We start from the raw sequence: 14,983 nt of genomic DNA on the forward strand, positions 1-14,983 counted from the left end.
TAAATAGTCATGAAAATAAACGCAATGAAAACCCATTGAATGAGAAGGTGTGTCCAATTTTTTTGGCCTGTACTGTATATATTTTTAAAGTTGCTATGCTATGAGAAAAATATAAAGCAATATTATATAAAAACATAAAAAAACTATTTTTGGAACATCAAAACATTTTTCTCATAAAGATAATGACTTAATTCCAGTCATATAAACCTAAAGAAAAAAAAGTTACCTACCGTAGCTTCTTGACATTCTTTTCACAAATCTTCACATTGATGATGATTGGGTAAATTTCTCTCCTCAAAAGGTTGTTGACACAGCTGAGTTCTGCCTCCAGCAGACAGTGTTTGCCCTAGCAACAAGAAGGGGGGACGTGGATGCTTTAAAACTAACAGTGATAATGAGAGATATTTCTTTAGCAGATTGTTGTTTTTGTAAAGACCTTTGCGGCGATGGCTTCTATGTTCTCCCTGGTGATGCACTCAAAGGAGGCACGATTTTCTTTGAAGTAAGCCAAAGAATCCACGCTCTTTTTCTGATTAAACTCCTCTTTGGACAAAATGTCTGCGACAAAGATAAATGGTTGTGCAAAATGAGAAGACATTTGAGCCTAGCATGAGGAACAGAAAGTTGTACGGTTTCTATCTTGAGACATCTGTTCTGCAGTACATGTCACAAGAAAATGTGTCAGTCCATCAGTGTCAAAAATAACAAATCCTGTATTCTCAAATCATAGTTTTTATTCCAGACTGACCTGGTTTGCAGATGCAGAAGTCCATGGCACCCCCCATGTTGACTAATTTCTGCGAAAGTGTTTTGGCTAAGGCAGTGGGGGTGAAGAGGACTGGTCTTCTCCCCTGACTCCGTTGTGGGGTCACATGACTGTAAGGGGTCAGGTTCAAACTTCTGCTCATGTCCCCATCTGGATCGGTGGTGTCTAATTCGGGGCGAGACATGAGGCGCTCCATCAGGGGTCTTTACTTAACGTCATAGTTTAGTGTAACTGTGGTTGGGCGGCCTAGGTAAATTTATTGTAGACAGTTAGAATCCAACCAAAGAACACTGACTACAACAACACATTAAGCAACACAAATAACTTCCTATAAGCAAGCAGAAGTGTCTCTGATTATGTCCTTGGGATTTCAATAGTGTCAAAATATTAAATTTTTACATTCAACCTTACACCAGTATTACCTTAAAGAGGAACTGCATTTTTTTGAGGAATTTTGCCTGTTATTCACAATCACTATGTAACCCAACAACACGTTTTTTTTTTTCGCATTCTAAGACGTAAATAAGCACTAGCAAAACCCAGCTAACAATGATGCTAATATATTCTGCCTATACAGTGCACTAAAAAACCTCCATCATCGTTTTATATACATGCTGTAAGTATATATGTAATCTAAGAATTTTGCTCATTGTAAGCATACAGCGAAGTATTAATTTCACAGGCGCATCATGACATACGCTATTTCCTTCAGCCACACTACTAATCATGGCAGACGTCATGAGAGACAAAAAAGACTACTTTGGGACAGATGATGATCCAGAAACTTATATTTTGAGCCTGAATATACAGAGGATGAGCTACAAGTTTTAGAAGCTGAGTCAAAAGGATATATATATTCTAGGCCCCATCCTGCTCGCTCTATATATTTTCCCTCATGGAGAGATTTTTAAGAGGCATGGAGTGTCTTATCACTTTTATGCAGACAACTGCCAAATTTATATACCGATTTCAAAAGGCCACGGCCCCCTGACACCCCTTCTCAACTGTCTATGCGACGTCAAGGCTTGGTTAGCCCATATTTTTTTAATAATGAATGAGGGAAAAACTGAAATTTTAGTTTTTGGTCCAGCCCTCACTGACTTGAATACATTGCAAAATGATGTGCGTCCCAAAGTCACCAGCCTTGGCGTCACTATAGACAGTGATTTTAAACTTGAAAAACAAGTCAATGGCGTTTTCATCATCTTTGCCTTTTAGCGGAGGTAAAAACGTTTTTATCTTTTAACCTTTTTGAAAAAGTCGTGCATGCTTTTATATCAAGTCGCCTGGACTACTGCAATGCACTTTATGTTGGCATTAGTCAAAAAGCTCTCTCTTGGTTGCAGTTAGTCCAGAACGTGGCAGCACGACTTTTAACAGGGGCCAGGAAACGCCAGCATATAACCCCAATTCTTGAGAGTCTGCACTGGCTCCCTGTTCATTTTGGAATTGATTTTAAAACATTGCTGTTTGTTTTTAAAGCTTTACATGGACTGGATATTTTTATATTGGTTTTATTTTTTATTCAGTCATTGGTGGAGCTAAAGATATTTGAATATTGTTTATAATATTGTTGTGCAGCACATTGGAAACATTTATGTTGTTTAAATGTGCTATACAATTAAAGTGGATTGGATTAGATTGATATGGAGCAAGTACTGTAGCACAATTACTCAGTGCTAAATAAGAAGTACAAGCTTTGAACACGATAACTTACTGTACAACAATGTCTGCTCTTACTGGGATGTTCATAGCATCCTGTTTGGATGAAGAATTAATCATAATCCTTATGCAGGGAAAAAAATAATAATTTTTTTCTTCCGCAAATAAGCGTCTTTTCGTGTCTCTCGATATCTGGGTATGAGCTAAAAGTCAAAGTTGACCAACTTCTCATTTTATGACAACAACCTCCTGTTATCCAGGTAAGAGGCATGATTTATAATCTAAATTAACCTTTCACCAACTCAGAGGCAATGCAGCAGCTCACCGGCTCAGTATGGCAATAGCTGCACAAGCTAGTTAGCTCTCTGTGATCAATGTCCCAAAATCCCTTAACAATAGCGCTTATAATAACAATATCGCTAATAGTTGGGCAATATTCAGGTCAAGAAATGTATATGTGGTATTGTCACCGTTGTTTAGATGTTTTTTTTACAGGGCATTATAGGCGCAATAGATGCAATGATGTCATAAATCCTGTTATCTTCATTGTTAGCTGACTTTTGCTCACGTTTATTTACCAGTTATAATGTATAAAAAAAACAATACAAAATTGTGTGTGCTTGTCTTACATAGTGATTGTGAATGAAAGACAACATTGAAAAAAAAAAGTGCAATTCCTCCTTAAGGCATACCGCAGCTCAGGGTGACTTATAGCTGTTAGGCGAAGTAGTTAACACATTTAGTCACATGGGTAAAATGTGAATCTGAAGTGAAAATTCTGACTTTAGCTCTAGCAACCCTCAGTTAAATTTAATTTGAGACCCCTGATTGATTTTCAGAGAGGGTACTGTAGAAAGTCACTAGGAAGAGGATTTTTAAAAGGATTTTAGTCCTCTCTGAGTATTCTATAGTCCAAAAACATGTTAGGTCAATAGGAAATGAATGTGTGTCAAGAGAACAATTCCTTGTTCTTCATAAATGTATTTCAATTTTGACAGAAAATATGTATTGCTTGGAAATGCAGCTCTTCATTTGATATTGTGAGACAACAATCTATTCCAAGCTTTTTTTATGTAATTGAAACCATTTTCAAATTAAATTCTGCCCTAAAGGAACTAAAATATCTGTTTGTCTGCTTCTGATTCCAAAAACAGTTCTTTGTCACTTTGTTGGTCAACAATGATAATAATCAAATGGGCGATTGCTTAATAATCTGTCAAGCAGGCTTTGTGGTTTTTTTTGGATCATTGTTAAGGCTTAAAATGCCGAATTTTGCAACAGCAGTTTAAAAAAGTTGCACAAAATCTGTTAGACGCTTATATTTGCGTTTAAGTAATGTTGGGACGGATTAGATAGGCGAAAATGTGGATGAATGGCCAAAATGTGCAGGGATTGGGAAAAAATGTGAGGACGCACATCTTGGCGGGCATTGGTTAACTTTTGTGAATTTTAAAATCGTGGAGAAAATGGCTCACATCATGAAATGACCCTCTGAGAACTTACGGCACTGCGATGTTGCCCAAAGTAAAAATTAGTTTGACACCGTTACTCTAAATCAGGGGTCCCCAAACTTTTTGACTCGGGGGGCACATTTGGTTAAAAGAATTTGGCCGGGGGCAAATAATTTGTGTATATGTATGTGTATATACATATATACTGTGTGTGTGTGTGTGTGTATATATATATTTATGTATATATATATATATATAAATATATGTATATACAGTATATATATACAGTATATATGTATATTTATATACAGTATATATATATATATATATATATACACACACATACATACATATATATATATATACATATATATATTCACATCCAATGGTTTATGTAGGGCACAGAGTGGGTGGGTACAGGCAGGCATAGGGGCGTGGTGATTGGCTCATGTGTTACCGAGGAGGTGTTTCTGTCTGTGACGGCATGTTGATATGATTTCACTGCGCTTGTTGAGGGATGACAGGTCTGGATGATATAAAATAAACACTTTCTCTTTTAAGCATAGGTTGCATCTTTTATTACCACTGTTGTAAGGTGTGCTGGATGCAAGAACTTGCTATGTTATTGAATATTCAACATTATTGTCTTTGAGGTTCCAAATGTGCTTGCTGAGTTCTGCAGAATTCCGCAACGTCTGGTTTCTAAAGGAGGCCTTGTGATTATTCCATCTGGCTTTAAACGCTCCTTCGGTTAATCCTACGTACGTGTCGTGTTACCTTTGCTTGGTAAACGACTGATGTTTGTAAGCACCCCCCGTTGAGAGGGCAATCAGGCAGTTACATTCCTTAATGGTTTCAGAGTCGTTTAGTCTGGAGGCAAGCAGTTCTTTTGCAATAGCTTTGTTGTGGTTTGAAATGATTTGTTGTATGTTATTCATACAGCTGTAGCTCAATTTAATGTTGTTCTTGTTGAATATTTTTCCCTCATGAAAACAGTTCTGTAGAGATGAGGTAGTCGGGTGATTTTTCCCACACATACATATTGCGCTCTACCATGGTATCGAGCACTATTCTCTGGATAATCCAATCAAAACATATATGAATACATACGCATGCATATATATACACATATATATATGTGTATATATACATACACATATATGAATACTGTGTGTGTGTGTGTATATATATATATATATATATATATATATATATATATATACAGGATATATATATATACATACATATGCATATATATACAAGTAAACAGATGGGGAAATTGTGGGGACAAGATGAAATATATACGTACAATCCCCGTTTCCTTATGAGTTGGGAAATCGTGTTAGATGTAATAATAAACGGAATACAATGATTTGCAAATCCTTTTCAACCCATATTCAATTGAATGCACTACAAAGACAAGATATTTGATGTTCAAAGTCCATCCATCCATCCATTTTCTACCGCTTGTCCCTTACGGGGTTGCGGGGGGCGCTGGCGCCTATCTCAGCTACAAAGTCATAAACTTTATTTTTTTTGCAAATAATAGTTAACTTAGAACTTCATGGCTGTAACATGTGACAAAGTAGTTGGGAAAGGGCATGTTCACCACTGTGTTGTCTCACCTTTTCTTTTAACAACACTCAATAAACGTTTGGGAACTGAGGAAACTAATTGTTGAAGCTTTGAAAGTGGAAGTCTTTCCCATTATTGTTTTATGGCGCGCTTCAGTCGTTAACAGTCCGGGGTCTCCGCTGTCGTATTTTACACTTTATAATGTGCCACACATTTTCGATGAGAGACAGGTCGGACTGCAGGCGGGCCAGGAAAGCACCCGCACTCTTTTTTTACGAAGCCACGCTTTTGTAACAAGTGCTGAATGTGGTTTGGCATTGTCTTGCTGAAATAAGCAGGGGCGTCCATGAAAAAGACGGCGCTTGGATGGCAGCATATGTTGTTCCAAAACCTGTATGTAACTTTCAGCATTAATGGTGCCTTAACAGACGTGTAAGTTACCCATGCCTTAGGCACTAATGCACCCCCATACCTGTGATGGTATGGGGCTTTGAAGATGCTGGCTTTTGACCTTTGTGTCGATAACAGTCTGAATGGTTTGCTTCCCCTTTGTCCGGATGACACGATGTCGATAATTCCCCCAAAAATTTGAAATGTGGACTTGTCAGACCACAGAACATTTTTCCACTTTGCATCAGTCCATCTTTGATGATCTCGGGCCCAGAGAAGCCGGCGTTGTTTCTGGATGTTGTTGATAAATGGCTTCCGTTTTGCATAGTAGAGCTTTAACTTGCACTTACAGATGTTGCGACCAACTACAGTTGGTCGCAACAGTGGCCAAGGCATGGGTAACTTACACATCTGTGAAGGCACCATTAATGCTGAATGGTCCAAACAGGTTTTGGAGCATCATATGTTGTCATCCAAGCAACGTTATCATGGACGCCCCTGCTTATTTCAGCAAAACAATGCCAAGCCACGTGTTACAACAGCGTGGCTTCGTAGTAAAAGAGTGCGGGTACTTTCCTTGCCCGCCTGCAGTCCAGACATGTCCCCCATCAAAAATGTGTGGCGCATTATGAAGCATAAAATACGACAACAAGATCCCGGACTGTTGAACAACTTAAGCTGTACATCAAGCAAGAATGGTAAAGAATTCCACTTTCAAAGCTTCAACAATTAGTTTCCTCAGTTCCCAAACGTTTATTGAGTGTTGTTAAAAGAAAATGTGATGTAACACAGTGGTGAACATGCCCTTTCCCAACTATTTTGGCACGTGTTGCAGCCATGAAATTGTAAGTTAATTATTATTTGCAAAAAAAAATTAAGTTTATGAATTTGAACATCAAATATCTTGTCTTTGTAGTGCATTCAATTGAATATGGGTTGAAAAGGATTTGCAAATCATTGTATTCCATTTATATTTACATCTAACACAATTTCCCAACTCATATGGAAATGGGGTTTGTACTTGTGTAGCGGCATAGATGTATGATTGAACGAGTGGGCAGTGTTAGCTAATAACACAAAAATGTACAATGATGATTGTGTCTTGCTAACTCAAGCACAATGGTGGCAGTGCCATGGTCCAGGGCTGCATGTGTGCTGCCATGACTGGGGAGCTTGAGGCCATTGAGTTTCATTGAGATAAACATGTAAAGCAGAGTATGATGCCCTCGCTTGGGAAAGTAGGTAGTTTTCCAACGTATTAAGGAACCTGAACACACCTCCAAGACACACCTAAAGCCAGTTGAGGAATTGTGAGTCATGGAATATCCACCAACCTCACCGGTGATGTCATCGTGGAGGAGTGAAAGGTTATGTGTTGTTCAGTCTGTTCGCTTGCCTGAATTAACACCTTAGCAATCTGAAAATAGTATTTGATCCATTCCTGATTGTAGATCCTACGTTATTCATTTACAAATGATTGTTGCTACGTTACAATCTGATTTTATCCTTTTTTTTTTTAAATTAAGAAAACAAAAAAAATGAAAATGGCTACTACATGCACTTTTTAGTATGCGCCCCCCTTTGTGGAAAAGGTTTGTACACACCTGAGTTATTAGCATCAAACTGTCAGCCTTTTTCTCATTACATCACACATTTTTTCTTGTATTTTTACATTCCTACTGTTGTTCTTTATCCAAAATATGCTGGGGGCCAACAAAACTGGAGCTGCTGGCCGCACTTTGGACACCCCTGTATTAACAAAGTTTTTAGCAAGGATAATTCTCAAGTTTAAAAGACATGCAATTTTTCTGTCAAAATTGAAAGAACGAATATGTTTAGTAAGAAAGAGGAAGTACTTTATTGATGCATAATTTAAAAAATGACGCGGCGGACCAGATGTGGCCCTCGGGCCCTTAGTTTGACACAGGTGATATAGATATAGATATAGATATAGATATATAGCCTTGCCCCCAGCCAATTTGTTTTGTCCAATGTGGACACCCATGTGTTATACTGAGCAACATTGTATACCTTGGCAGATTTTCAGACTAAAATAGACCTGTGTTAGAATAAAAGTAACGTGTGTAGGGAGAGGCGTGTTGGCTCAGATTCCAGTGGTGCGAAACCTCGCAGGATCTTGATTCCACACCAAATGCCAAAAGTTTACGCAAGTGTCATCATGCATGTGGGAGTAATTGGCAGCATTATACAATTCTCACAATAAAATGGGTCGTTCCACTTTCATCTATGAAAAGACTCTTTGTTTTAGGTGGCTTGTCATTCAGCTATATTTAACACTTTCTAACTGTCATCTTTTGTGTTCAATTCATCAGGTGCCATCAGCTCTCTTGGCACGAGTGGCCCCTGCAGGACTCGCACTATTCAGAGAAAGTCCTTAAAAAATGACACAGCACCAATGAACTGCTCTCACAGCTTTCACACTGACCTTTAGGTTTGAGAGTGTCTAAGCCTTGTCTTGTTGTGCCGCCCGCAGTTATGATCCTCACGCGCTCACTGCTGTTCATCCGCTTGTATTTATTGTCTGTCCTGCTGACAAACTGCTAAAACACATGAAGCCCAAGAAGCTACATAATCAAATGTTACAATCTTGAATGTTGTTATTTGAAGAAATTAAAAGGGACCCATGATGAATCTAATCTACAAATAAAACACTTACTTGAGCTCTAGATAATATTTATCGTGTGCATTTTGCTTCACTTTTACGACCCGTTTTTTGATTGTGACTGCAAAATGTTTGTTTCTGGAGGCGTTCCAAGACTGTACTTTTTTTTTTTTTAAACGTACACTGTATGTCTGTGTATATATATATATATATATATATATATATATATATATATATATATATATATATATATATATATATGTATGTATATATATATATATATATATATATATATATATATATATATATATATATATATAATATATATATATATATATATATATATATATATATATATATATATATATATATATATATATATATATATATATATATATATATATATACTGTCAGTCTTGTCCCTGACAGTTTGGCCATGTTTTAGTTTTCCCTCTGCGTTTGTCTTTGTTTCCTGTCAGAGCTCTTATTTTGTCCGTTTCCTGTTTGTCTCCCTGAGTGCTGTGTCTCCCCAGCTGTGGTTGATTGGCACCTGGCCACACCTGGTGTCAATCAGCCAGTTACTATTTAAAGCTGCCTTCTCCTCCAGTCAGTGCTGGATTATTGTCACCACTACCTGTCAATGTCATTAATACTTATCGTTGTAGCTGTGTCTACTTCTGTTCACTCTTGCTCATGTCATAATTCCTTCGTGTCACAGTAAGTGTTTTTGTTTCTAGTCCACAGTTAGCCTTTGTGCTAGTTTTTGTTGATAGCCAAGTTTGTTCTCCGCCTTGTGCGTGCCTTTTGTTTGTACTTGTTTTAGTGTTGAATGAAATCATGGTTCTCTGCATTTTGGGGTCCGTCACAAACTCAATGTGACATATACACACACATATATATATATATATATATATATATATATATATATATATATATATATATATATATATATATATATACTGTATATATGTATGTATATTAGGGCTGCAACAACTAATCGATTAAAATCAATTATAAAAAATAGTCGGCGATTAATTTAGTCATTGATTCATTGGATGTGTGCAATGCGCATGCGCAGAGGCTCTTTTTTTTCTTCTTTTCCCCTAAACCTTTAATTATAAACTGCAACATTTACAAACAGCTGAGAAACAATAATCAAAATAAGTACAAAAACAGTACAAAACAGCGCCAGGGCGGCGCTGAGGCTACGTCTCATGAGGTGGCAGTAAGCCAGCCAATGATGTGTCATGTGCAGCTCACTTGACCACGCAGTCTCATTTGCTTGGAAACATTGGAAAAATGGCGGAAACAGTACCGATAGTTCGGCGCAGAAACATCTGGAGGTTAATGCTGCATTGGAGAAAAGTGTACGACCTAAGTCGTCAAAAGTCTGGGAATACTTCACTTTAAACACTGCAAAGAAGACCGTTTCCTGCAAAATGTGCAGCATGGACCTCGCGTGGCACGGAAGTACTACATCACTTCGGGAGCACCTGAACAGGAAGCATGTTTTATCCATGCATGAAGAGAACTTTTTCAGTCCATAGTTCGAGTACATTGATCCGTTGTGTCCGTCTTTGTGTGTTTTTAATATTTTGTTAACGAGTAGATTTTTTTCAGGAAACGCAGCAGCAACTATTGTGTATTAACTTTCAGAGTGTTAGGAACGTTTTGGATAGTGTGACGTCTTCATTTTCTGTGTTGTTATGAGCAGCAACAGGCATTCATAAGTTCAGCTTTTTTGTGAGTAACGTGAGTAACGTTAACGTTATGTCTTTGTTGCAACGCGGGGCTGATAATGTGTCTCCGGCACATTTGAATCCGTTTTGAGAGAGAAACGCACCGTTACCAATTTGGAAATAAACGTAACGGACAGAAATATCTTAGGTTGGTTTCATAATGGATCAATGTAGCCGTACCCGATAAAGCTATATAAATCTATTTAGATTAGAGTGACGCTTTAGTATAACTAAACGTTATGAAGGTGCTGGAATATTTCATGCTATTATTCACAGGCAGCCTAAAATGAATCCTTTATCATTCACAACAGAAAGGTGTACAATATCTGATCCAGTTCTGATCTGATGAGTTACATTTCTGTGTTATTATTGGTGTATTTTGCATCCCCAATGTCCGTTTATTTAATTTAGCTGTTTTTTTTAATGTGGTGGCGTATTTGTCTTTTACGTCAGAAATTATTAATAAAATCAACTGGGTATGTATTGAGTTACATGTAAATGATGCTACTATGTACATTCATTATACGGTTTCTCTCATTTCAGAAAGAAACAAGCCAGCATTAGCGACTTGGTACAAAGGAAGGTGTGCACACAGCAGCAAGCGGCTGCATTGACTGATGCTATCCTAAATATGTTGGTAACTGACCTGAGGCTACTATCAATGGTGGAGGAGGAAGGTTTTAGACAAATGATTCAGGTCCTCAACCCTGGTTACACTCTTCCCTCGAGGACCCATTTTACCAAACTGATGGAGAGGAAGTACGAGCAGACATTCCATGCTGTGTAGACTGACATAAAAGCCATCCATCCATCCATCCATTTTTTACCGCTTATTCCCTTTCGGGGTCGCGGGGGGCGCTGGCGCCTATCTCAGCTACAATCGGGCGGAAGGTACACCCTGGACAAGTCGCCACCTCATCACAGGGCCAACACAGATAGACAGAAAACCCAGAGCAAAATTGCTCTCACTACTGATGTGTGGACAAGAATAGCCTACCTTGGCAATACATCCCACTACATTGGAGACGAATGGAACATGAAGTCAATCTGCCTTACGACCATGCCACTAGAGGAATGACATTCAGTATCCAACATTGCAGAATGGTTGGAATAGGTAATAGCCAGGTTTGAAATTCCCCTAAGCAAAATTATTCCTATTGTGCAGGACAATGGTGCACTTTATAAAAAAACAAAACATTTTTGTAACACTTGCCTTATTTCATTTGGCAAGTCGAAAGGACATGGTGCCAGTATGTTGTTTTTTAAATAGAGTATTGGAAAGGATAGAAATGTAGTTTGTCTCTTTTATCAGATTATTAATCGAAGTGATAATCGGCAGATTAATCTATTATCAAATTAATCGTTAGTTGCAGCCCTAATGTGTGTGTGTATATATATATATATATATATATATATATATATATATATATATATATATACATACACATACATATGTATATATACACATACATAAATATTTATATATATATATATACATACATATATATGCATACATACATGTTTATAAATATGTATATATACATATATATCTGTGTGTTTATATATATATATATATATATATATATATTCATATATGGTATATATTTGTGTACATAAAATACATAAAAATAGGTACCAACAGGTAAGAAAAGTTGGTTTTGCATAATAAGACCATTTAATGTCCAGATAAGTATGTCCACATCGCTGTGATATCACAGTGTAGCCAGACTGCAAAACCCAGCGGACAGAGGCATTCAACACTGCATGCAAGCTCAAGCCTAAATGCATGAACCTTATGATTTGACACTTTAGCATTTTTTAACACGAGTATCCAACATTTACGGATCAGAAAAGACAAAATTCATAATAGGTCCCCTTTAACATCCATCTAATTGTTCAAGAGATTATCCACAGGTTTATGATAATTGTTCATGGAAATTTTATTTTTGTCTGGAGATTGTTACATGCAGTAGATGTTCCATAACACTGCAATGCTGCTTGTTGTGTTCGTACTTTATTACCTGCATGATCTGTGTGAGGAAGATGCTGGCTCTTGATATACGTGGGCTGGCTTTGGAGTCCGTAGAGGGACCTGGTTCCTCCTGCTGCAGGTTATTCTAGACAGGCACATACGATAAATTGGCAGTGCACAATACCGAGCTTAGTCTATGCAATTAAGTCATACAGATTAAAATGATTTGTATCATATGCACAAAAACACTACATTTGAATATGCTTTAAATGTTAAAATATAGATTATTTAGGTCAGCAGCAGATTGAATGTGTTTACACAAAAATGGTGTACATATATATATATATATATATATATATATATATATATATATATATATATATATATATATACCATATATACATATACAGAGACGGAGAGAGAGAGAGAGGGAGAGAGAGAGAGAGAGATAGGCACCAGCGCCCCCTACGACCCCAAAACGGATTAAGCGGTAGAAAATGGATGTGTATATATATATATATATATATATATTTATATATATATATATATATATATATATATATATATTTACACACAGACATATATATACCGTATATGCACAAACATATGTATATACATACACAAATATATATATTTATATATACTGTATATATATATATATATATATTAGTATATACGCACGCAGGACTAGGGATCTTGGGCTCAAAAAGGTTAATAGGATTGTGCTTTTGGAGATGATTGCATACATAAATAGTATCTAAAATGACTATGTGCATGCAACTTGGACAAGCGTTTTTGTGTAGCAAGCATTGTTCCACCCACTCCTGACTACTGTGTCAGACACGCCGTGTTCCATGACATGAATGCAGATTACGTCTGTTTTATATGCCTCGGGGCAGACCACAGCAAATACTCTACACCCCAAAAAGGTCGCGTATGTGAAAAAAACAAAATATTACACACAGTTTTGTAGTATGATGCAGTGCATCATACTACAATATTATATTTGAGACGGTGAACATGATTAGATATTTCACTTGATGCCTCCAGTGTGTAAACTGTGTAATCGTATTATTTAGGGTGTATTTGAACTTGTCACCATTGCCAATTAATGCCTTTTAATGTCATACATAATCTTATTCCACAGGCGAAAATAAGTCAATCATATTTTTACCCTTACGTTGCGTTGAATTTCATTCTCTTCTTTCCCCCCTCGACACATCAATTTCTGTATCTTGACTAGGAGCAGCTGCTGAGCCCTAGAGTGTCACACACACACACACACAGAGATATATCATTAGTTTCTTCAAGCTGCTGCCAACAGGTTGTGTTGCTCAGGTGTAAAAGTATGGTTGTAAGCCTCACGTACATTTGTAAACTTCCTCCTTTTACATCACCTTTGCTTTAGTCATCGCTATATTTAAAACAGGCCCATAAAAATTGACTGTGAAGTGCTTCCTTAGTGTCAAAAGCACAGAAAAAAAAGACTCCTTCACTGATTCTTACCGTGAATTGCAAGGCAGAGTCCCACTCTCTTGCAGGTCACAGCAGGTGTAGGGGTCAACGCGGGCACACAGCCACATGCACAGGCCCTGGTGCCTTGTGTCCAGAACATGCATCACCTCATCGCACCGCACACTCAGAGAGCAGTTGTCCGACTGGCTGCAGATGTTGAGGTTCACGCGTATGTAGAAGGAGTCGCCAGAAACCCGCGTGCCTTCTGCAAGGTCCCTCTGTAGGCGGCGGTATGCTGGAGTGCATTTAAAAAAAAGTCTCACAGTTAAAGTGTACCTATGATGAAAATTACAGACCTCTGTCATCATTTTAAGTGGGAGAACTTGCACAATCGGTGGCTGACTAAATACTTTTTTGCCCCACTGTAGATAATAGGTGTCATATTTTCCGCCCTCTAAAAAACATAATAAAACCACCAACACTACTCCATTTGCATCTCTTAACCTGCACATTGACGACGTACAGTATTAGTGTCATTGTTATTATAAGGGCTAATGCCGAGGAACTACTTTCAGTGGTGCCTCGGTCAAATAGAGGTAACTAGCTTATGCAGCTTTGAAATAGACAATGTTTAGTCTACCAAAAATTGGATAAAAAAAAATAAAATTTTTTCCAGCTGACAGCTTACACGGCAAAGAAAACGTGATTTTTATCAGACTCCAGTATAAACCCCGCAGAGGCCTAAATATGGTCCCGACGTCACTTGCATGCGTAGTTCAATAAAGTGAAAACAAAGGATGCTGTAAATAAACAAGAAGGTTGCTACAACTACGAGTACTACGACTACTATTGCTACTTTGCAAAATACAAGCCGACACACCTTTAAAATAATGCTTTTTTACACAAAAATGAATTAAAGTGACAATGTACAGTATGTATGGATTTATATACTGTAATATATTTGGGAGGGTTCAAATGTTTTTAGGGCTGTTGAGTAAAGGCGACACGGACATCAATATGGATCTACTTTAGCTTTGTTTTTCAACTTACTTTTGTCGAAAACTTATGCAATGTACGTAATATGCAAGCAAATATAGCCTATTATTAGCGCACTATTAACTGATCCATCCATTACCTACCGCTTGTCCCTTTCGGGGTCGCGGTTGGTGCTAGAGCCTATCTCAGCTACAATCGGGCGGAAGGCGATGTACACCCTGGACAAGTAGCCACCTCATTGCAGGGGCAACACAGATTAACTGATGATGCACAAAAAAGATTTTGCTGACTAAAACCAGATGCTGCAATGATGTAACCACTTCCAATGGCGGGCCGTGTCTTTTCCTGCACAGA

The 14,983-nt window shown here is 37.6% G+C and overlaps 1 protein-coding gene across 5 annotated transcripts in view; it reads right to left on the minus strand.

Moving 5' to 3' along the window:
- card11 (caspase recruitment domain family, member 11) overlaps nucleotides 1–14,983 on the minus strand; it is an 83,507-nt gene that overhangs the window by 2,293 nt on the left and 66,231 nt on the right. For 2 of the 5 annotated variants that reach the window (XM_061884989.1, XM_061884985.1), the window contains 7 exons: nucleotides 13,685–13,928; nucleotides 13,353–13,437; nucleotides 12,228–12,323; nucleotides 8,291–8,405; nucleotides 749–931; nucleotides 437–558; nucleotides 231–346 (listed from right to left, as the gene is read on the minus strand). In XM_061884989.1, coding sequence (XP_061740973.1) covers nucleotides 231–346; nucleotides 437–558; nucleotides 749–931; nucleotides 8,291–8,405; nucleotides 12,228–12,323; nucleotides 13,353–13,437; nucleotides 13,685–13,928 — 961 coding nt within the window. The remainder of the gene's footprint in view (nucleotides 1–230; nucleotides 347–436; nucleotides 559–748; nucleotides 932–8,290; nucleotides 8,406–12,227; nucleotides 12,324–13,352; nucleotides 13,438–13,684; nucleotides 13,929–14,983) is intronic. The other 3 variants (XM_061884988.1, XM_061884987.1, XM_061884986.1) reach the window with 3 other exon arrangements.

The sequence above is a fragment of the Nerophis ophidion genome, linkage group LG23 (genome assembly GCF_033978795.1).
Source record: "Nerophis ophidion isolate RoL-2023_Sa linkage group LG23, RoL_Noph_v1.0, whole genome shotgun sequence".
Lineage (NCBI taxonomy): Eukaryota > Metazoa > Chordata > Actinopteri > Syngnathiformes > Syngnathidae > Nerophis > Nerophis ophidion.